Here is a 23,121-nt window from a genome sequence, read left to right on the forward strand (position 1 = left end):
AATAATATGATCAGTTTAATGAGTCTTATGATATTTTTCCCAATAATCAAAGTTGTATATGTTTTCGCTCCACGGTGTCAACAGAGAATACGACTGGTAAATGATGTTGACGATAAGAACAACTGTCATGAAAATGATAACACGAGTGGTAGTGTACTTGTCTTTCGGATGTGCTTTGTAAACAGGAACCCTGTACGCATCCTTAAAAAATAAGAAACTTCAAAATATGAATAACACTGCGTAATACCTAACAATCTATAAATGGTTACTGTCTTCAAAATTACAGTAATCAATAACAAAAAACATTAAATTTAAAATTAAAACATGTGCGACCACTTTTGTGTTGCTATAAATAAACAAACTATGGTATATTTAGTAGGAATGGTAGAGTGATCAATGTGAAAAAAATGAAAGTTTTGTTTTGTTTTTCAGGTACCAATAGTCGGCTATAATATTAGATGCATTGTCAGAAAGAAAAGTAAATGGAAAAAACAGTATTGATAAAATGCAAAGGATGATTTTGCACATTTACCTGGAATACAAAAAAATCGTAAAATGATCTTTCCGTTGGAGTCAGCTTGTAATAGTTGACATTATTAAACGAGTCCACTTTTCCTTCTTTACGCCACTTTTCCCACACAACAATTGTCATCTTCGGATTTTTCAATTCGTCAACTTCGTAATCCTTCCCGTTGAATTTCAGATGCTCTTTGTCATTTTTGTAATAAAACGTCCACGTATAGTCTTGAGATTCTTCTTCCTTCACGGCTGATGTATCGCTTTTCTTCAAAATCGGCACACCAGTTAATGCTGGATGAAATTTTGGCAAAAGACGAGCCGTACGAACAAGCCCATTCATAATTAACTAAATATAACAGAAATTATTCATATTACAAACTCGCTTCAACTCACTGTTCAACTATATTACGTAAAATATTTTACTCAACAACAGAAACAAAGTGCATGCGGTAATTAAGTTGGTTTTATTGGTCAAAAAATCACTCACCCGTGAATGTTTTGTACACGTTCGCAATTTTTAAATGAAACAGTTTTTAAAGTTAGTCATACTGTAAACTTTTCGGGATAATCAAGGAAAATTTTTATTTAACATACAAAATTTTACTCGGTTATTAATTTATTTTTAAGTTTTTAGCTTTTTTGTGTATGTGTGATTTATAATTTTGAAATATTGACGAATGTATTGTGCATTTGATTAGAATTGAATAATGAATTTTTGAAATAGAGAGAGATATATAAGATGGATTTGACTGAGAGTTTATTTTTGTTGTTTAATTTGAATTGGTCCATAGCAGAAAATTGTAATTTGCTTTGTGAGAAGGATAAAATCGGTGAAATATGCCCAGAGATTTAATTATTTAGTTTTGATGACAAATTGTTCCCCAAAAATATCATTCACTGTTTCGTCAGCTTTGCACTTGGTTAATTCGTTTTATTTGGTCACCGTCCCAGAGGTCGGTTGTCGAATAGCTTAAGTTTTCAACGCCTCATTTTGTCGATTGCTTACTGTCGGCTTGTGCTGGTCTCTCGTGTGATGATGGGATTCTTCTGTTCGTTTATTTCCAAATGTCCAGCAAAGCAGAATTATCTTCAGTAATAAATGCGCAACTTTGGCTTTCAAAGTCGATTTTCACCACCAAAACTGATCCGAATCGATAGTCGCTCGGTTGAACGTTTCATTCATCCCAAGAGGGACAAATAAATGTTTCTTTCGTTTTTGACAAACTGACTATTTTGGAAAAAAATTGATCTCCACTCAACAACAATTCAATCATCCAATGATAATTATTTGATATCGTTGAATTGTAATGGTGAAAAATCTTTTCTTTTTCTTTTCTTGAAAACTTCATTCATCGAATAATTATAATATTCACTGTGCACAGATTGGCATTTTTGAGATGTTTGATCGACTGAAAAAAAGCCATCGGTGTTGTTAGTTCATTGTCAGTATGTTCTACTTCAAAATGAGTGGCAGTATTTTTTTTTGTTTTTCAATGTAAAATTCAGTTCACAGCGGGAATTTTGAATTTGAACGTTGATCCTGCTGAGTATGAAATGTGGCTGTTTGACCATTTAATGTCAAACGACCAATTCAAGACCCCCCTCGAAAAAGTGACAATAATCTTCCCAGTAATGGTTGATTAACTGAGAGGATGCGTTGAATTTTCTTCCTTGATATTAGTGTAAAGCAGAAAATACAAAGAAGCAGCAGCATATAATGCTATCACGAAGCTTGGATTGTGATGATGTTAGTGGAAATTTTCACGTTCATTATTACGATGATGATCATTCGACCGTGCCTAATAAAAGCGTCCTTGACATGATTAGTCCAACCCGGAGAATGCAAACTGCACATTCGACCGCCTACAGAGAACCCACCAACGGTGCCATCAAACCAACGGTCTTTGCTCCTCGAATATTTCCAATTCAAATGCAAGAAATTTTCCTTGAAAAAAAAAATAATTTCTTTTTTTTCTCTTCAATTGTTCCTGGTGAGCAGATGTTGTTAACAAATTTACCTTGAATATTCAAATCTCTCTTTGAATCTCAATCCATTATGTATAGCTAAATTGTTGTTCAACTTCATCATTGTTCGTGCTTTTCTTTTTCGCTTGTCCAAACAGTATCAATTTGCATGATTGATGAATACTGAAAATTTTCATTTTAAACTTTTCCAAAAGTTCAAAAGCTAAGGGTAAAAAAATTTGAAAATTCAAATTACAACAAAACAGAGCATCATTGCAAGCTTTGCAATGTTGGGGGGTAAAATGGTCGAGTCATGTGCGAGAAACAAGTAAACAAGCTTAATGAAAATTGTCATAAAATGTAACGTTGTTGGCCGTCTGGTAGAAATGCATTTCTTGAAGAATGGGGGAGAAAAAGCTGATGAATGTCAAGAAAAAAAAATGGCCTGAACAGAAAACGATATTTTACAAAATTTTTATGGATGATGACAAGAAAAATTTTTATATTGTTGAAAATTTGAAAACGCTAAATTTAAATGTGCAAATTTATCAACGAAATTATACCGTTGTGAATCATCGGGGGAATGTGGAATTTCTTTTCCTTTTCTCAAATCGATAAACCAATTTTCAATGGAACAAAAACTCAAAGGTATAATAATAATAATAATAATAATAATAATAATAATGATAAAATATTTTTCAATAGTGTTTTTATTGAATGATTGTTGTAGAGATTGCACATAAAAAAAATTACTGAATAGAATCTTCAACATGTACATCTAAATATTGATTTTTATAAATTACCGTATGCAAATGTAGATGCTTTGAGAAAAATAACGCGCCGTGCAATTTTACAGCATCCACCTTGAAAGTCGAACGGACAAAACCATTGTAAATAACTGAAGGGTTTTTTGCTTGTTTGATTTGAATAAAAAAAAGATCATTCATTCATTGGTCGGGTGAGTAATGGTTTAAAATAAATATACTTTTGACTTTTCACGATTTTGACATTGGAATAAAAATGCAAGTTCGAATAATTCTATGTATAGGTGGAAAAAAATTGTACAAATCAACAGATTGTTGTTTGCAGAAACGAGGGTCGAATTTTCGTCACGTTTTCTGCACAAACGTGGCATGTTAGAAGTGTCGAATTTCCGGCCTCTCGTATATACGGTGCCGATGTTCACTTCCGTATCAAATATATGCACACATATTTATGTATTGTTTTTGTCGGCTTGTTGACAAAATTTGCTTACTTGTTGTCTATTTCGAAGGGATAATTTATAAATGGGCTGGTAAAAGCGGAAGATAAACCGGAAGCGGCTTTGATCATCTTAAAATGGTAATTCGCACCGGGTGTACTGCTGTGCGTCGCTTCAGGATAACAGATGGCGTTAGCGCTGTTGACACAGAACCGTCTTTCTGCTTTTGCCGTCTTCTTTTCACCATTTACCAATTCTTCCTTTCTCCAGCTAACCGCGCGTGTGATTTTTCATTATCATCATTATCATTTATTCTTTTTCATTTTATTCTTATTATTCTAATTTTGCTTTTCCATCTTCTTCTTCTTCTTCTTTTTCTTCTTCGGCTTTCAGTCAGATTCTTCTGGTTTCTGACAGCGAGGACTAACTTGGCTGGCGTTTGGTGAAACGTTGGCTGCAAGCAACCGAGAAGTAAGAATTCCCGGATCCCATTTTTAATAGAGGTGTGTGTTGTTGGAGTAGTATTGGATTGCGCTTGTTGTGGTGAAAAGCAAGTGCGCCACCGTTGCCAAGTTTTGATACACGTCAATTTTTGTTGCGAGTTATCTTTGTCTAATACTACTCTTAGTCATCATCATCATTATCATCTTCTTCTTATTCTTATTCTTCATCTTTAGCATCATATTCTTCTTATTATTGCTTCTTCTTCTTCTTCTTCCTCCTCCACCTCCTCCTCTTTCTTCCACCACCACCATCTACTCCGCCTTCCCGACGCCTTTGCGATCACAGCTTTCATTCTAGCTTGTTTCGAATTATATGCGGTAAGCGAATAAATGCATACATAACATAGATAACAGGCACAACTATGTATACCATTTGCGTGAACGTTTATCCATTTGTATATGGTTTTATTAATACGTATATTTATTATTATTATTATTATTATTTAAGACGACTAGGCGTGGCTAGGCAAGATGGACGAAAAACGAACCATTGACGAAGAAGCCTTACTGGCACGTCATACTGACGAAAAATGCAACGATCGAGCTGGCCACGGCTCTTACGAAATCCTGCGAACCCAAGCGACCCTTCGACCGATCCTTGTTTTGCCATTGTACTTGCTGCTCATTTTGAGCTGCGTCGAGACGATCAGAGCCGGCCCTCCTCCATTGAACAGTTCCACTTTTCGAGATTTGTCCAGAATGGCATTTCGCGCCTTGTCCGGAGCCGATTACGAAGACACAGCCGTCGGCCTAGTACGGCCCGGTCATTTCGGTCATCAATGGCACTCGACGACGATGCTGACCAACACCAGCATTGTCACCAATGAATCGTCCGACCGTTTGGTCGGCCCGAGGCGCGACCGTCACCGACATCTCGGTTCTAACGGTCGACGTCGACATCCCGAATCCAACAAATCCAAAATGTGGTCGAAAAAATCACGTCAACGTTCCAAACAACAACAGCAGCAGTTGTATCCAAATAAGCGTCAAGCTTATATCATTGCTAGTCGAGATGTGATTCGAACCGATTATTGTCGAACGATTGCTTTCAAGCAACGCATACGCATTGAAGGATGCCTGTCGAAAACGGTGATCAACAGTTTCTGCTACGGACAGTGCAACTCTTTCTACATACCACGATTGCACGGTGTCCGTCTGATGGCGTCGTTCAAAAGTTGCTCTGTCTGTCAGCCGTCGCAGATCACTTCCATAACGGTCACTTTGCATTGTCCAGGACGTGTTGGATCAGTGCATCGTCGCAAATATCTCAAAGTGAAACAGTGCGCTTGTATGGCCGTCGAACAGCCGATCAAGCCGACGCTCAGCATTTGAAATTTCCCTGAGCACTGTGAACTTTTTTATTCAAGAATTTGGGTTTCTGTTCTGCTTTTTTTCCAGACTTTTTCTCTCAGTTACTCTGTTTGGAAAAGAGAATATTTATTTATTTATTTATTTAAATTAATTTCGAAGTTGTGCTTGTTTATTTAAATCCGTTGCTCATCGTCGTCAACTTCAAATTGACGCGTTGCACATTTATTCCACTTTTTGTTTATTATGCTTTTACATCATTTTTCTCCTTGTCCTTTCAAATTTCACCGAGTTACTGGCCAGATGTTGTCGTCGATGTAATTTTTTGTTTGTTTACAATACTTTAAAAAGCACTGCTATATGTATACACACACACACGCACGCACGCATATATATATTATCTGTGTTTTTGCTGAGATTCGGTCTTGAAAAGGGATTTTTGCCCTACCGTACCCACCCGATTGTGTGACTTTCCAATTTTCCACTTTTGCTCTACTTTTTTTAAAAATATTATTATTTAATTTTGTTTTCTCTTTGTTACTGAATGCAGTAAACGTGGAATTGAATTTAAAATTAGCATTTGTTGCTTTCCATTCGGCTTTCAACAAACGCGTGACGTCATTGTTGAACATGGAAATGAGAACTTATTGCTTCCTTTTTCCTTTGATTCATTTCGATGAAAATGCAATTTCATTGCAAATGAAGCGAATAATTTCAATTTAATTAAATTCAAATTTATACAATACACATACAAATATATATATATATGATTTTTATTATCGGAGAAAAGAAACTTGACATGATAAAAGTCTTTGATTTGCACTTTTGAAGTAGCATAAATTAAATGTGCAATGGGGTAATTTAATTGGTAAATGAGATTTATTTTTCATATTTTCGACAATTTTATTCTCATCCATTTGCACCTGTTTGAGATGTTTAAGATGCAATTGATGATGAGAAAATTGACGTTGCATCAAGCTGAACATAATCGGTGTCGGTGCAATTTGCAAAACTTAGCTCAAGAAAGCTTATTCATCATCATCATTTGCGCAACATTTCATCATCAACAGACGGTCAACAATGAGCATTGTTGCCATCACAAGCTGAACATCCGGTTGCTTTGTTAGATCATTATTTACAAACAAAATATTAATATTAACTGACAACGACGACAACGAGAAAAAATACTGACAACAAATGACAACAAAAATTTATTTATGTTAAACGATGCTTCTTTGTTTTCTTGCAAATTATCAGAGCAGAACGAAGCAACATTGTCATATGAATGACGTTGCCAATTAGCATAAGCATTTCTAAGAAAATGTCAATTCTTTTTCAAATATTCACCAACTGTATATTATTCAAAATGTTCATCGTTTTCTGATCCATTTTACATGTGTAAATGACAGCAAACAGAAGAGCAAAAGTTTACAAGGAAATTTACTGATCAACTATGCTTTTACGTTGTTCACGTCAACACAAGCATGATGCAACAATATTCAATTAAGAGTTTCATTCCAACACTGCTTTGAAATATGGGGCGCCAATGTGTTCACACGGAAGTGGATCTTTTTTATTTCCATTCTAAACAAGCAGTTGACGTGCCAACGTTGCACAACGGTTCTCACTTAAGATGATAATTTTGAAAAATAATCTGAACATTCCATTTTAATATTAACTAAAACTTTGGGTTTGCTTGTGGTCAGATAACAATTGACAATATCAAAATTGTCACTCTTTTAATGCGCACTTTGTAAAAAGTATAATTTTATTGGCAGTGTAGTGTTTAGATCGATTTCAAGTAATCATTTTTAAATTGAATTCAAACTTCTTTTTAAAAATAATCACTTTTTATTAATGCTATTGTTATGCTTTTTTTACCGAGAAATTATATCGCTGTATTGAATGAATGAAATTGTTTCACCATTTACCATGTAATAGGTGAAGTTTTCACTATACAATCCTATTTTATAATTTTTTTAATTAAAATTTTATTATCATTATTATATTAGTAATTATTTAAGTTTTTGAAATTTTTAAACATTTATTTTACAGTAATTGTAAACTAGACAATCAAGGATTAAGAAAAGTTGTCTCTCAGTATTACTGTGCATTTGTAAGTTGACCACTGATTTTGCTTCGCACTTTACTGTTGGTATAAGTTTACAAAGTTAACTGTAATATTCAAAAATTTTATGCGTGAAATGACGAAGTTTTTCCAGATTGTTGAACTTTTCATCCTTACTTATCAATTTTAACTTATGCGTTTTACTTCGTTTTTGTGCTGTGATAGATGATGTTTTTTTTTAATTTTTCGGGATAAAATGCAAATAGTTATGCTAAAAGAAAGTTTTCATCATTGTAATGAGCACAAATTGAAACTGCTCTAAGTGTGTATTCCGTTTGTGGAAATCAACATCAACTTTATAAAATTGATTTGGTGGCGCATTTGTGATAAAACACTTGATGAAGTTTGTGATGCTGATTTTATAACTTTAGGTTGTCATCGAAAAGTAAATTATGAACGTGTCAAGAATTTTGTTGAAAAAGTACAACGTTCCTACGTATCGGTCGTTGAGTTTCATCCGCTATAATGCTTGTCGTGGAAGTGGAAAACATTTTCAAAAGTCGTTGAATTCAGCAGACTTATCATTTTGGTAAATTTGTTTCAAGCATGTTTTTGAGTCTTTTATTAACAGTTAGTTGTAAATTCATTTTAAAGTGTGATTATTTTTTTAAAAGTTCCGTTTACTTTTTCACACGAATGTTTTATATTTGCATTTTTCAGCTCTTTGGCAAGTGTAAATTGTGATTCATCTAGTGTATCTGCGGACAAGACCATCACTGAAACTATACAGACAATTTTGCATTCTGATAGACCTTTAGGGAAAGTTGAAGCTTACGGGGCATCATCACTGAATGCGAATATCAGTCCGTTTTTTGAACAAATGAGAAACGACATGTTTCTAGGCAATTGTACATATCTCGAGCATATTCGTGGTGTCATCAAAAATTTGCATTCTACTGGTAAGTTTATAATTTAATTATCACTTGTCGTATATTGTCTATTTTTGCGAATGTTTTTTTGTATTCATATTTTTAAACAGTTTTGAATATTTTAAACGGTACACATTTCAATTATTTTTTTATTAAATTGACAACTGTTCAATGTAAAACTGAATTTTCAACTTTGTCATTAATTTGTACGTTGTTTAGTGGTACTCATTAATAAAATACGGTAGCATAATATTCTTGATGTTCAAATTTACTGTATTTTTAATTTTTATTAATGAATCAATCAAATTAAATTAAATCAAATAATATGGTAAGAATAAAACTTGATTATTTTATTTGAATTTATAATTTTAATAATTTATTTAATAAAAGTTGGAATTTATTTGGTGTGATTGAATTTTATCGGTTAGTAAGTAGTGAAAATGTTGAATGCCGTTTTTTGGCAGGTGATTTTTGACTTTTCAAAACTGATCAAATAATTTATTATGTTTTTGTTAATTTACATTTTAAAATTGTGATTTAATTTTTTTAAATTGAATACAGTTTCACAGAGAAATTTATTGCCATCTTCCTTATTTATTGTTTCAGATAAGATTGGAAATTCAGACGCCTCATTTTTGTTATTATGCTGTGGGCATTCGTTGGCAGATGCTTTACCGCCAGAACGCCTGAAACTTTTTGAAGACTTGTGGGAATTGTTACCTGGTTATGGTATGCTTTTTATTTTTTTGTTTATTTTTAAAAGTGATTATTAATTTCACAGTATAATGGAAACGTTATTTAAATACAATTTAAGGTGTGCAATATAAAGTGGAACATTACAATGCCCGCATTGTTGTATACAATGAAAATGGTAAGCAGTTTTCCTGTGAAGACATGTTGAAAGAAATGGAAGAGGCTGGCATTGAACCGAGTCGATATACATTTGAATTACTTGTCCATCAGTGTTGCAAGCAAGGAAACATTGAAGAAGCAATGTATGCATTTCTCGTTTTGCCAGTTTGTAGTTTTTCTTTATTTTTTTTTTTAATTTAGGAAAATGGTAGAATTGATGAAGGAGAAAAAAATGTCCCTCAACGAGCGAATATTTGCATCGTTGATTTATGGTTACTCGAAAATAAAGTTTGGCTTTGTTACTTTCAACTGATGAACATAATCCAGTAACGAGTGATTTGTTTTGCTTTTTTAAGAGACGAAGACGGTGCGAAAGGGATAATGGATTTAATGGAAACCAAGGGTCTGAGGCCGTCCAGTTTGACATATGCGGCCAAACTTTTAGCTCATGCTGAATTAGGTGACAAAGAAAAAATATATCAAGTATTGTTTGTTTGTTTGTTTGTTTTTTATTACTTCGAATAATTCGAATAATATGTTCTAGGTCTTGGATGATGCATCGGCGGTTGGAATATTTTTGTCAGATGATGCTTTATTCGATGCGCTGTTTGTTCTTTGTGCAAACGGACATGATGATCTGAGTGATATTGTACGTAAAGCCAATTGTTGATCAATGGAAAAATTTCAATTTCTACCAGTGGTTTAGATTTTGGAACGATTTCGAAAAATGCCCGGCTATTTTACAAAAGCGAACAATGCATCGGTGCGTTTAGCGGTTGGTGATCATTGTGAAGTAGCGATCAAAGTGTTGCGAACCATTAGGAAAAATCCACTGCCGGATGGGACGTTGAAAAGTATAGGTGACAAGATGCTGAGATACATGGTTCAAAATGATGCGGTAGGCGATTTTTTTTGTATTTTGCTTTTAAACGATTATTTATGATGTAGCTTTTCGTGTTTTAAGTTGTTGTCGTCGTTTTCGTTTGTTTTGAAGTCACTGAAAGCCGAACACATGCACAATAACCCTTACGAAGTTGCACTGAAATACTGTTACCTGTATCAACATCCAGGTGCTGTTGAAAAGCATCATATTTTAATTTTTGTTTTGTTTTGTTTTGTTTATTAAATTTTTCTCCTTGCTTCAGATATAGCGGAAGGATTGCTGCGAGAAATGAAAGTTGCTGGAATTCCGCTTCGTACGCAGTATTTCTGGCCGTTGTTGTGCGCAGAATCTGTACGTACATCTGCTGAGTCGTTGCTTCGAGTTCTGGGCATTATGGACGAATTGCAAGTGCCAGTCACACTGAGCACATTGACGGATTGGTTTTATCCAAATCTGCCTCCGGATGCGGATGTTGAAAAATTGCTGAATTCTGAACGTTTGCCAGCACTAACTCCGAACCTGTATCGCACTGGCTATATGTGCTATTTGTTGCGCGAAGTGAACGCGAAAGAAGCACTGGAGCTCGGTATGAATGGGGAGGGGGTGTGGTTGGATGATGTTTGTTCATGTTGAAAAAATTATCCTGCGTTTTATTCTTCAAGCAAAGAAGCATCGAGTACGCGTGTTAGCTGGAAACCGAATCATCGACGCTCTTTGTTTCGCATTTGCACGAGGCGAAGTCAACGCTTGCATGGAATTGTTGCGTATTTTGAACGACTGGTTTGCCGACGACAGTGCTGCAGTTGGTAATATTTTTCTGACTCGACTACTGGCTGCGATTATGAAATATAATTTTTTTTTTGCAATTATGAAGCATTCAATTCGAAAATATTGCAACGATTGTCACGCTTTGCAGAGCCGGATAAATTTGAAGAAATTTTACACTGCGCTGTTAAGCAAGTAATTGTTGTCCATCCATATCATTGTTTTGTTTTGTTTTGTTTTTTTGAGTTTTACAATATTTTTTTGTTGTTGTAATTTTAGAATTTGGTTTTCGATTCAGCTACGTTGCAGAATTTGCAGGAAAAATTTTCCAATACTGGCAGTGAAAAGTTCGTCGAATATTTAAATACACTGATGAAACACGAACCATCATCCGTGAATGTGAAAAATGTAAGTGCTTGTTTCATCAGCTTCAGAATGATAAATTTGTTTCAAATCAGTTTTTTTTGTTCTTCTTTTTAATTTCCATATTTCAGGCAACAACGGCAGTATCAAATATTGATGTGGATCAATTTATTGACGAGTGCAACCAGATGGGCGTGGTGGACAAATTTTTAGCAGATGTGATGCTTCGGAAAGCTTTCGCTGATCAGGTAGGTGACTTTGTGTGAGATGTTCAAAATTTTTATTCTTTAATGGTAAATTTTTAAGAAATACGATGATTTCAAAAAACTCTACCTCTTCTTGAAAGACCACAACGACTGGTATGCAACCGTGGGCCACGACCAACAGATGATCCACGTTTATCTGGTTACCGATGAAGTGGATCAAGCGGTGCAACTATTCAAATCGAAGTTTGTGAAAAATTATTATTTTTGAAAATTTATAATATTTTCCCATTTTTGCTCATCAGAGAAACGAAATATGCTCATACGGCACTCGCTGTTGCGGAAGCGTTGGTCAAACAGAAGCGTGTGGACGACGCTTTGGATATTCTGAGGGAAAATTGCAATCGCACGGACGAATATGACAGTGGACGGTTTGCTGCGGCGTTGAACTCGTTTCTCGACTCGGCTGTAATGAACGTTTCACCGGAAGAATTGTGCAATCTGTTGAATGGTACATCGGTTGACAATTTTCCCATGAATATCAGCTCACTGATGACCAAGTGCATCAAAAAATACATTGACCGGTAACTACTGTATAACATATGCGTATAAATTTTAATGTTAATATGGAATATTTGTAAAATTGTAATCAATTGTCGTGCTGTATATATTGTTGATTATGAATGAATAAAAATAATTATAGGAATGAATTGGATAAAGCGGTGGAATTTTTCGAAAGAGCCGCATTATTTTTCCGCCGCATCCCGTACGCAACTGAACTGACAATTGAATTGGTAAAAAAGGAACAGTCGGCTTTGTTGCAGAAAGGTATTTATTTTTCCATACGCCTTTGCAAAATTTTGCATATATATATTTATTTATTTATTTATATGGTAATTTGGCATGTTATTGTTTGAAGCATTTGACATTGTCGTACGAATTCGAGGCGAATTGCACGCCGTGATGACGCTGGCCCTGGCGTTGGTTAGCTGTGGTCGTGTGGATCAGGCGAATCAGCTTTTGAAACGTCGAGGTGTCCGGATTGATCACAACCATTTGATCAACTTTTGCAGAATTCGTGTGGAAAACAATAAAGTTTGTTTGTTTGTTAACTTTAATTTATTTATTTATTGGTTTTTTCTTAGTTTCGAGATTTGGAAGCACTTTTCACAGCAACCAATGGTGTAGTGGATTGCAATCGCAACAATTTGCTTTCGTTTTTGTTGATCACTTACAGTATGCAATTTTTGGAAACGAAATATTCTCTATTTTATTTGCATATTCTATTTGCACAGGAAACTGTCGAAATTGGCGACGTGCGTTGTATTTTTGGAATTTGTTGAAGGAGGAAAATTTTCACCTGTCCAAGCGTAATCTGTTGTTGTTCAAAAAGATTTTCAGCGACAACGGCCAACTGCCTCCGGATGATTTGATTGTACGTTGCTTGTTGAAACAATAATTTATTAGATGAATTTGGATGAATATTTATTTGGAAATTTTCATTTCAGGAATTGTTGGAAAACAGTGGAGTGGAACGTATGGGCAGTGACATGGATTCATTGGAACAGACCGAAGATGATCTGCTCAAGTCGATCTACAACGTCGTGCCCAGTTCTGAAGTTATTGCTCTTTTGAATGAGGTAAAAGAGGGGGGGGGGAGGGGGGATTTTTTGCTTTCTTATAAGTATAAATTTAAATTCGCTTCAATGTGTGTTTGTAGAAGCGAATTGAAGAGGCGGTGAATTTGTTTCAAGAGGTCGTGCAGATGCGGCAATCTTTTCCGTTGAAAGTCAGTCGTCAAGTGATCATGACTCTGAGACGTATGAAAGATTGGGAATCATTGTCGAAAATTCGTCGTTCACTTCCCGCATCTGATGTTCGAATGCTGAACTTGCAATATTACATCGGAGAAGTGATGATAAACTGGTAAATCAAAAAAGCCAATAAATATAATTAATATGCACAAACGATGTTTATAACAATTATGAATGCATGTCGAGTGAAAATTGTAGTGGCGAATGTGAACATTTTTTGGAATCGTTGGAAATTCGCCCAAGAGTACGGACCTATTCGTCGTTGGTGGCGCTACTATTGGAAAACAACCCCAAATTGGAAGAACGAGGTGATTTTTAAAAAGAAAAATTTGCATGCGAAAAATGATTAAAACTGTTTGTTCTGTTGAAGTTCATCTTTACGCTGAGAATGCTTATCGTTTGAACAATCCGGTGCCGTTGGTCGGCCTTTGGATGTATTATACGGTCAATGGACGTGACGAAGAGGCGCGAGCTTTAGCAGAACGACTGGGCGAGAAAGTTATCGCCAGCTGCTTAAAATATCAGTATTTATTTCAACAGGCGAAAGATCGAAATCAACTTTCACAAATGATCGACAGCACGTTGACAATGATGAAAAAGCATTGTACGACCGAAAGCATTTCCGCGGCTGTTGGTTCTTTGATTCTCATTGAACGTGAGTGTATAATCTTTTTTTTTTGTATTTACTGTGTAATTGTATAATTTGTGTGGTGGGGTTTTGTTCATCTTTTTTTTGGCTTAGGAGAAAATTCGCAACGTGTAGAAGAGCTGATAACAATGGCGGAAGAAAACGGCTGGACGAACAGTAGATTTTACAAAAGAATCATGAATGGATTGAAGTCGTCGACCACGATGGTTTGTTTGTTTTCTGTTGTAGTAGTTGTTGTTGTTGATTCTTATTCAAATTAATTAAGAATGAAGATTTGCCAGATGATGCGGAATTGATGAGTAGCGACGATGACGACGATCATGATGACATCAAGGAAGATTTGGATCAGAACAAAGCAACAACAACAACAACTGCGGAAACGCCTTAAAGATGATAGATAACTTTGCCATTGTGAAGAAAATAATTTTCACACACATTTACTTTTCGTGGTTCGTTAGTTCAATTAAGTTCAATCAATATAAGCACGATGGTAACAGGAAAGTAAAAATTTGAAAAAAAAATTATATCATATATATTTATATTTGTTGTATTGTTATCCAGTCAATTTATTTTTTTTTGAGCATCATATTTTTTGAAATAATATATAATGTGCTTGTTTCTGTTTTTCAGGAAACAATTGCGATCTATAATTTATTTATTTTCTAATAATTGAATCAACGCATCAGATGCGGTAGAAAAATTCTACGAAAAACTTACTTACTTTACGAAGAGAAAATAAGCCGTTGTTTTTGTTTCTATTTTCAAGATGCTATTTAATACTACAGGATTATACTATCATCGGTAATGTAGGTCATGTTAGAAGCGAAAAAATTGAAGATTAGGTTGAATGGATAAAGCTCTGTGAAAATTGCAATCGGTTGAGAAGTATTTTTCGATACTCTGTGCAATTTTGTCCAATCATAAATTCCATACTGATAATCGGTGTTGTTGATTCTGCACAGAAGCGGTGCCCCTTCGGTTATTACTTTGAGTTTCTGAAAAGCGAAAATTACACCACCTATTTTAAGCTTTTTCGTTTTTTTTTTCTCAGTATTTGATGCAAATAATGGTTTTTGTTTTTTTTCAGGTTGTGTAGACAATTTTTTCCATATGAATAAAAATGAGAGACGAAGAAAATTTATAATAGAATAATTTGACGATCAACATTTCCACTTACTTCGAGGTCTATCGTAGTATTATTGGAAGCGGATACTGTGCATGTTCCGCAAAGTTGACTCCTTCTTGAAACCGGAAAATGAGCGGGATGTGTTGGCCATTTGTTGGGCGGTAAAATTATTATTTTAAAAAACGGCTGAAATGTGAAATGTATTCCACTGCTAATGTGAGGCATGTAGCATTCCATGTCGGCTGAATATGGAAATTTCCCTTCCGGCAAACAGATTGGAATGTTGCCATCATCATCTTGCAGTGAAATCATGGTGCGCAGTTTGACTATGGCGAAATTGGGAATTCTATCACTTTTCTCTGACATGGAAATCGGTTCGATTACTTTCACAATTCCATGGGTTGGACCATACCAGCTGATATGGAGCATTTCGGATACTCTGCTCGAGTGGAGGTCTCTGAAAATAAAATGCCGATGGAATTTAACCAGTTTTTTTCCCTATTTGCATATTTATACTCTTTTTCCAGGCATGTTCTGGATGTAAGAATCAAGTCGGAAAAAGTGTCGTTGAACGTCAGCTTGATCACCGTTCCAATGCAACTCTTGTAAATGATTTGCTCTTTAATTCCGAAAATCAGTACCAAATACGACAATCTGGCATCGTCATTGTTTTCAGCAATGCCACATTCAGCCGACGAACACTGAATGAAATTTTAATTCAAAAACGTACGTAAACGTGCGTGCGTGTATGGAAAGGCGTGCTACGGTGAATCCAATTTACCTGTTCCAAATTGAATTCTGCCAATACAAGCGACAATATTATTATTATTATTCTTTTTCTGCTGGAATTGAATAACATGTTCCAATTTCAAGTTGATGGTAAAATGTGATCTTCTGATTTGCTGACTGTGATTTTTATTCACATTCTTCGTATCAGCGTACAACTTTAATTTCTTCATTAATTGCATTTCTTTCAAATTTATTCAACCTGTTCAACAGTAAGTAATACATCGCAATACGGGAAGATGATTCTGGAAGAAGAAAGTAAATTTTTATTCACTTTCACATATAATTACTATCATTAATTGGTTTTTAATTGGACGCATAGTGCTTGTTGTTTCAACTGGCTACTGTGATATTTTCAACTTCTGATGATAAATAGTAATGGTAGGTAAATAATGAATGGAAATTCTAATTATATCAACAGCATGTTTCAAGCCAGTGACAAATTCAGTATTGCAATTGCTAATTTACATTTTGCAAAAATATCTACCTTAAATGTTGTTAAATTTGCATCAATTCTTCAGTGATGTGACAGAGTTGTTTACTTTCGATCTGCGATATATTATCGGCATTGCAAGTTGTATTTTGAATTATCCCCACTGCTGAAAATGGTTCGTTCTTCTGTTTGTAGTAGAAAATTGCATACAAATTTTAATGACAGCACGACAGTACGTTTATCCTGTCTTGTCACTTTGTTGCACTTTTTAATATGCAACGTTGTGCTTGCAACGGTACTGCAAATTTTGCTGAAGTTATTGTCCACATTGTTGTTCTGATTGGAAATTTTTTTTATTCAGTGTGAAATTACCGATTGCGGTGTGCAGAGTGGAGAAACTTCGTTCTTTCTTCAGCATATTGTTTTTTTCGTTGGCCTCCAGGATGGAATGATGTTCAAAGATTGCATCGGCACTATAATGCCGTCAGCGCCGAATTTCACGTACAGCGACACGGTGATCACGTCGAGATATTGTTTTACTAATTGGTGATGAAAATTATTTTTCATTTTGCATGTCGGTGATTCTTGTTTTTCTTTTTATTCCAGGGAATCGGTTCCAATGGTTGTCCTTGGTGCATTGTACTTGCAAAATGTGCATGTACAAGGAATTCACATCCGCAGAATGTCCTCGCCTTTTGGACGTGAAGAAGCCAACGCTGTCAATATTCCGTTCAATTTTGCTATAATCAAACTGGCTTCACACGTTCAATTCAGTTTCGCCGCAATTCCTGTATGTTTAAAATCAGATCTGGTGATCAACGACAACAGCACTTGCTATATGCCAAATATCCACAGCGTTTTTTTGAACGGTTTTGGTCTTCCTTTCAAACTGAAGATTATCTATCCGTTGGAAAGTTGCGCGCTGTTGATCCCCCAGTTGAAGCTTTCTCCTCTCAAGCACATTTGTGCGGTATTTATCATGCCACCTGTACTGGTATCGTCAGATTTGGTAACTAGTTGTTTTTCATTCTTTTTCATTACTCGTATACTGATAAAAAAGGTTTATTTTTAAATTTATGAAGTGTTGTTTTTCATTTTCACGGTTAATTTGATTTGTGATTTGATACTAATTTTGGGATAATTTTATTTACATTACTTTTCAAATTGGCAAAATTGTTCCATTAATTTAGACCTCATCATTACACACAGATGCATTGAAATATAGCAATAGCGCACACAAAAGTGTCGCATAAAAATTCAGAAGGACGTTCAAAATCCTATTTGATTGATTGAAAATTGATTGAATTTTACCAGAGCTAATTAATTTGTCTGTTGTTGTTTTTTTGATTTTATTTTTATTTTTTGATTTGTAAATGTTGCTAAAAATCGTACAGCGCTATGCAAATTCAAAAAGGTGAACAAGTAAACGAGTTGCACAGATGCTTAAAGGCAGTTTTTGAATTGAGATTGAATTCCATCTGCATAGCTGAATTGTGGATCAGAATTATTGCGAAACAGCTTTCGCTTGTGAAACGTAATTGCAAACAAATATGCAGTTTAACTAATCTGTGTAAATGTAGTGGGTTTTAAATCCAATTGGGCAATTTAATTTTTGACACTCGTGTTGACATTCGTGACGTACTATTGCGAACTGCAAAGCTATTTTAGCTGTGAAAAGTTGGAATATTGTCCAGTTTTGGTCAGCAACATCTACTGTGTGGTAGTATTAATTAACTAGCACGTTTTTGTTGTTGTTATTTCTGTTATTATTATTATTATTATTATTATTCGTCGATGGGTTGCAGAAGCGAGAGAAAAGCATTGTGCTTCAACTATTCGCGCGCGTACTGCTTCTGTTGGCTATTATTCACATCGGCAATGTTCTGTCCGACGGTAAAAGGAATTGTGGAATTGAAATTTTCGCATTTTGCATCATCATTTTTGTTCAAACTGAACTTTAGCTCGACGCAATTCCATGCGGTTTTCGGTATACGTCGTTGCATTTCCATGACCATCTACTGTTTTTCATTTTCGGCCACGGATCAGCCGGCATGTTCAAAGATTGCATAGGTACAATTATGTTAACCAATGAGAGTAGTATGTACGGTGATCTTATTCTTACTTCAAAATATTGCTTGGATTCTGGGTAAGCTAAATGAATATGTTAAACGCTGAATCTCAGCGCCGAAGTTACCGGGATGCTGTTGTTAAGGTGCATGCGGGATGTAAAAGTTATGCCATCGTATTTGAGTGCTGACTATTTGGATTCGTATGGCTTTGGTGTGCGAAAGATTATTGCTCCTGCAGAAAGACAGTCGTGGAAAAAATTGAATCTTCCCTACAATTTTGCCCTGCTACGATTGTCTGCGATGATTCCCATTTCAAATTTGGTGACTCCGGTTTGTTTGCCTGCTGCACACATTCAAATGCCAAGGAATACTCCGTGCTATTTGCCGAAAACTACATACCAAGTGAATCAAGGATTTTCAGAACCTTTCAGATTTTCAAGGATGCCTAATTTTTGGTGTACAGCTATGAGTAAAGAAATTATCATTACCCCTGGAATGAACTTTTGTGCTGTACTTCACGTTGCCTCTTTGCATGAGTACCATGCTTTGATTGCTCAGGTAAGTTTGTACCGGTGCAAAATTGCACAGACAAACAAGCGAACGATCCTAATTATATTCTCATTGAGAATGCACGTAATAAAATTGTTGTATATGGCTGTAAAATTTTCAAAAAAAAATTTGTAATGAACGAAGAGAGTAGTATTGCACTCTTTTTTACTTTGCAAGCAAAGTTGGAAAAGAAATTCCGAGAAAAATTCTCAAGTCAGTTTTTCTTATTTCAACTTCATTTTCTTCTTATTTCAATTTAAAATTTTCATATTTCTGAAAAAAAAATATTGCTATGCATCATTACTTGTCAAGAAGTTGTACATGTATGCTCGCATACGTGCGCGTGTACGTACGCTTGCGTGGTGAATTTTATACGTTGCGTTCATTTTATTATCCGTTGTGAAGCAATTTCTCGCATCGATTTGCTTAAATTCAGTTCACAATCACTCACTGTTGGGATAATTGTATTCCATTGCCTCTGAATGTGAAAAATGTGTGATGATTATATAATGAAAAAAGCAGTTTTAATTACGTAGTTATTACAATGGAAAGCTGTGCACAATGTATGAAAAGTTCTTTTTTTTTTCTTTCAGATCCCTAATTCATTATTTGAAGGCGCTCCTTTGCTTTGTTTGCATCAAGATAGATTCTACCAAGTGGGCATTTTTGATTGGTTGAAAGTATTCAAAGACAACTTGACCAGGCCAATTGCTCTGTTTTCACGTGTTGCAGCCATTACACCACTGATTGAACAAGCGATTGTGAACAATATATCCAGCGAACATAATTCTTTCCTAAGCTGGATTGAATTTTAACGCGGACTTGTTCCGACATTGAACTGCGTACAATTTTTTCATTGAATTTGATTTGAAATGAAAATTTATCAATTATCAATCAGTAAGGAATTGAATTTATCCTATTTATAAATATATTTCATGAGCATAATGAATGATTTATGGTGTTGTTTTGAATTAATTTTTTGAATAACTTGCAATAAACAACAAGATGAAGTTTTGTCTGCTGTTTTTTTGCTTGTTTTTCTTTTCACTTTATCATCATCTATCTGATCACATGTGAATCGGAATATCGAGTGTACAATTGCAAATTTGACGTTTGAACGGCAGAGGTCGATTGTACAATATCAAACAGACCAGTGTATGATTGTTTTTCAATACACAGCAGAAATGTCGTAAGTCGAATAATTACGCTCATCATAGTTCATTATGAATAACATTTGCGTGATAAAGTGATATTGATGCATGCAGCAGTAGTTTGGTAACTGACTAATTAACCAACTCTACAGAGTGCACTTCTTTGTCAATCGTACTGTTGTTAATATGATTTAATATAATATGACAACATTTACCAATTAGCGTCAATTAATTATTGATTATCAGTTAACAATGATGTGAACATTCAGTTTCTTGTTTTTGTAATAAACCTGGGGTCACTTGCATAATTGGATGTGACACTTGAGAGTTTAATTTTTGTGTAAATTCTTGATTTTCTTTATTTGTCCTAGGAAACTGTAACAGCTCCAACACCGAATAAACTGCTCCTGGGTAGTAAATAGGTGCTGTTCATTAATGGAATATATTTATTTGAAATGTCAAACAAATGTGAAGAAGCATTTTTTTTCTGCAAATTTTCTGCAATATGTGAAATGAATTGTGCAATCAATTCGTCGAATAGATCAACTTGTCCAACAATGATAAGTAATTATCAAATCGGTAAACTATGCTCGTATTCCACTGCTGATTCATTTGGTCAATGGTCTACTCGAATGAAGGGTACCAATCCAGCATGCCACTGTGTCAATATACCCACCCCTCCGTATATTGGTGTCTGTCACACGGAGGCTTGGTGGGGTAAGATCGTCAAAACCAAAGATGAAGAAGAAATCATCTCTTTACGACATTTCAAATTAATAAATGATATTTATTCTCTCAATATGTTGTATTCAAACAAATGGATTAAAGATAAATATCAATGATAATAATAGTGCGCCGTAATTATAAATAGAAAAATTACTTCATCACAACTGGCAGTGGAAACGTCCGCTTGTTCGTATTCCACTGTAGGTTGATCGGCTGGTTTGTGCACGCTTACAACGCGAACAATTTCCAGCAACAAATAAGACTGGAAGTGGAGCAGTTCTGTCAAATTCTTAGCAAGCTGCAACGCCTTACCCATTTCCAATATTTTGCCGTGTGTCTCTACAGACAAATAAGCGAATTTATCAAGCACGAACGAACAATTAAAGCCTTAGCAGATGCAACCTGTTTTTTACACATCTCCATTTTGAATCACAGTCTCAAAGTGTTCAAAATGCAAAAATGGTCAACATCCATTGTTTTGACACATTTCTTTTTTTACATCATCCACATCATTTCAATTTACACTGCTACTTTATATTTACATACGTTGTGTGGTATTATTCATCAAAACAAAACATCGTTACATCAAATTCATTACAAACTGTGCGAAACTTTACAACAATAATTATTAATTACATTATTCCTGAACAATAAATATCATTCAATCGCTCAAAAAAGTCCAATTAGATGAAGTATATATACATATATTAAAAGTTCAGGCTAGTGGTGAGCTATAGCTGCAAAGTAAACAAACTTCAACTTGTTTACTAGAATTTTCATGCAAATTTTTGATCGTGGACTGGACGTAAATTTTCTGGTAAACAAGTCCTACTGTGGCTGCTCTGCAGTACGCTGTGTAAACAAATACTTTTACGACTTTCAGTATAAAACCCCACCGAAAGGTTTATATAAGTAGAAAATTTACAATATTAACTATTTTGTTCTTCTCGACTAGAGAATACTATTAAATTTTTCAAAAAAAGCAATTTAAACAAAGTATTTTTTACAGATGCAATTATATCATCATTTTTCATCAAATCTATTGATTATATCATCATTATCATCAAAAACTTTTCAATTATATGCAGTTGAAGGCTGAAATTATTAACATTTCAATTTATTTATTTTCTGCAGTTATCCTGGTATAACTGTAGAATACGCTCAATTTTTCAATTTACACTTTACACTTGCACATGGCGCTGAATTTCCATGTGAACTCAACTGATCTAATATCACAAAGCGCCAATTTACTTCTGTTATTCATGTAAGAAAAATTATTCTTTTCCATACGATAAGTTATTTAACATTATTATTACTTTATATTAATTTTACATTGTACATCATAAAAGAGTTTTTCTCTGGATAATTTTGTTTGTCAGAATGCGCAGCCATATACTTTTTATTTTTTTGCAATAACTTTTATTTATGTAGGTCATTTTTGAAAATTTAAATCCCAAGTTAAGACATGCGGAGGCGTGTTTTGTCTAAGAAAATGTTTTTGTTATGGCGTATTTTTGTCAGGGGGGGAAAAAAAAAAAGGGGAATTTCAAATGCCCCCCCTCATTTTTGAATTTTCAAATAACTGTCATTCGTATGATTTGTCATTTTATTTGATTTGTTTCCTCAAAGCATCAGTTTTTCTGGCTTTTTGCTAGTCAGCTTATAATATTAAATGAGCATGCATTTTATTTCTTATATTTATATTATTTCTAGTATTTAGAATATGCGTGATAATAAAGATCAAATGAGAGTTTCTGTAATAAGAAGTGTTTCTATATTTGGCCAAGTTACAATTAAATTTTCTTTTGAAACAGAATGCATTAGTTAAGTAAATAAACGCAATGAAAAATATGCACTGGCCTCATTTATCAGCAGAAATGAACAAAATAAAAATTTGCATGCGAGGTCGTTCGCTTTATTGACATATTGGAAATAATTTTAGTTTGAGGCCGTCCGTGGATAGAAGCACTGCGTTTGGATTGGAAAATTAACTGAAGACCAATATCAAATGCTAAACACTACATTTGAATTTTATTTATTATTATTTTTTGGAATAATTTTTGCAAAATAATATTTCAATGAACATCCAAACAGTTTGAACATCAACAATGAGAAGACGATGCATTTTGCCGTAAGTGGCAGTTTTTCATTTTTAAGTTGTAATCACTTAAACAGTGCCAATTTAGAATTCATATTGAGCATAATTTCTCAATATATTCTCTATGAAGAATTTTAAACATGAGATGATAAGTGACTTAA

The 23,121-nt window shown here is 34.5% G+C and overlaps 7 protein-coding genes across 7 annotated transcripts; 4 read left to right on the forward strand and 3 right to left on the reverse strand.

Moving 5' to 3' along the window:
• Nucleotides 1-15: 15 nt before the first annotated feature.
• Nucleotides 16-859, reverse strand: Tsp_08350 (glyco protein hormone beta-5). Its single transcript, XM_003375308.1, has 2 exons — nt 533-859; nt 16-201 (listed from the first exon to the last, which is right to left on the reverse strand). Exons 1-2 carry the CDS (start codon nt 857-859, stop codon nt 16-18), a joined length of 513 nt encoding a protein of 170 aa, XP_003375356.1.
• A 1,383-nt stretch (nt 860-2,242) lies between these two features.
• On the reverse strand, nt 2,243-3,373 carry Tsp_08351 (putative ribonuclease Oy). Its single transcript, XM_003375309.1, has 4 exons — nt 3,348-3,373; nt 3,048-3,125; nt 2,601-2,667; nt 2,243-2,464 (listed from the first exon to the last, which is right to left on the reverse strand). Exons 1-4 carry the CDS (start codon nt 3,371-3,373, stop codon nt 2,243-2,245), a joined length of 393 nt encoding a protein of 130 aa, XP_003375357.1.
• Nucleotides 3,374-4,074: 701 nt separating this feature from the next.
• On the reverse strand, nt 4,075-4,440 carry Tsp_08352 (putative ribonuclease Oy). Its single transcript, XM_003375310.1, is given in 3 exon segments — nt 4,075-4,139; nt 4,151-4,291; nt 4,305-4,440. The coding sequence occupies 3 exon segments, from the start codon at nt 4,438-4,440 to the stop codon at nt 4,075-4,077; spliced, it is 342 nt and encodes a 113-aa protein (XP_003375358.1).
• A 219-nt stretch (nt 4,441-4,659) lies between these two features.
• On the forward strand, nt 4,660-5,520 carry Tsp_08353 (gremlin-1). The gene has a single exon (XM_003375311.1). It carries the CDS (start codon nt 4,660-4,662, stop codon nt 5,518-5,520), a length of 861 nt encoding a protein of 286 aa, XP_003375359.1.
• Nucleotides 5,521-8,016: 2,496 nt separating this feature from the next.
• Nucleotides 8,017-14,410, forward strand: Tsp_08354 (hypothetical protein). Its single transcript, XM_003375312.1, has 22 exons — nt 8,017-8,153; nt 8,285-8,523; nt 9,100-9,222; nt 9,308-9,488; nt 9,702-9,828; nt 9,890-9,994; nt 10,052-10,243; nt 10,310-10,415; nt 10,491-10,814; nt 10,891-11,030; nt 11,273-11,401; nt 11,488-11,604; nt 11,663-11,805; nt 11,865-12,143; nt 12,263-12,387; nt 12,506-12,654; nt 12,705-12,875; nt 13,068-13,199; nt 13,280-13,485; nt 13,572-13,681; nt 13,744-14,028; nt 14,304-14,410. The coding sequence occupies exons 1-22, from the start codon at nt 8,017-8,019 to the stop codon at nt 14,408-14,410; spliced, it is 3,627 nt and encodes a 1,208-aa protein (XP_003375360.1).
• Nucleotides 14,411-15,383: 973 nt separating this feature from the next.
• Nucleotides 15,384-19,800, forward strand: Tsp_08355 (hypothetical protein). Its single transcript, XM_003375313.1, has 7 exons — nt 15,384-15,548; nt 15,676-15,874; nt 16,086-16,146; nt 16,974-17,427; nt 18,329-18,513; nt 18,550-18,994; nt 19,579-19,800. The coding sequence occupies exons 1-7, from the start codon at nt 15,384-15,386 to the stop codon at nt 19,798-19,800; spliced, it is 1,731 nt and encodes a 576-aa protein (XP_003375361.1).
• A 791-nt stretch (nt 19,801-20,591) lies between these two features.
• Tsp_08356 (putative ribonuclease T2) lies at nt 20,592-20,978 on the forward strand. The gene has a single exon (XM_003375314.1). It carries the CDS (start codon nt 20,592-20,594, stop codon nt 20,976-20,978), a length of 387 nt encoding a protein of 128 aa, XP_003375362.1.
• Nucleotides 20,979-23,121: the final 2,143 nt, after the last annotated feature.

This window comes from Trichinella spiralis (assembly GCF_000181795.1).
Source record: "Trichinella spiralis strain ISS 195 chromosome Unknown Scfld5, whole genome shotgun sequence".
Classification (NCBI taxonomy): Eukaryota; Metazoa; Nematoda; class Enoplea; order Trichinellida; family Trichinellidae; genus Trichinella; species Trichinella spiralis.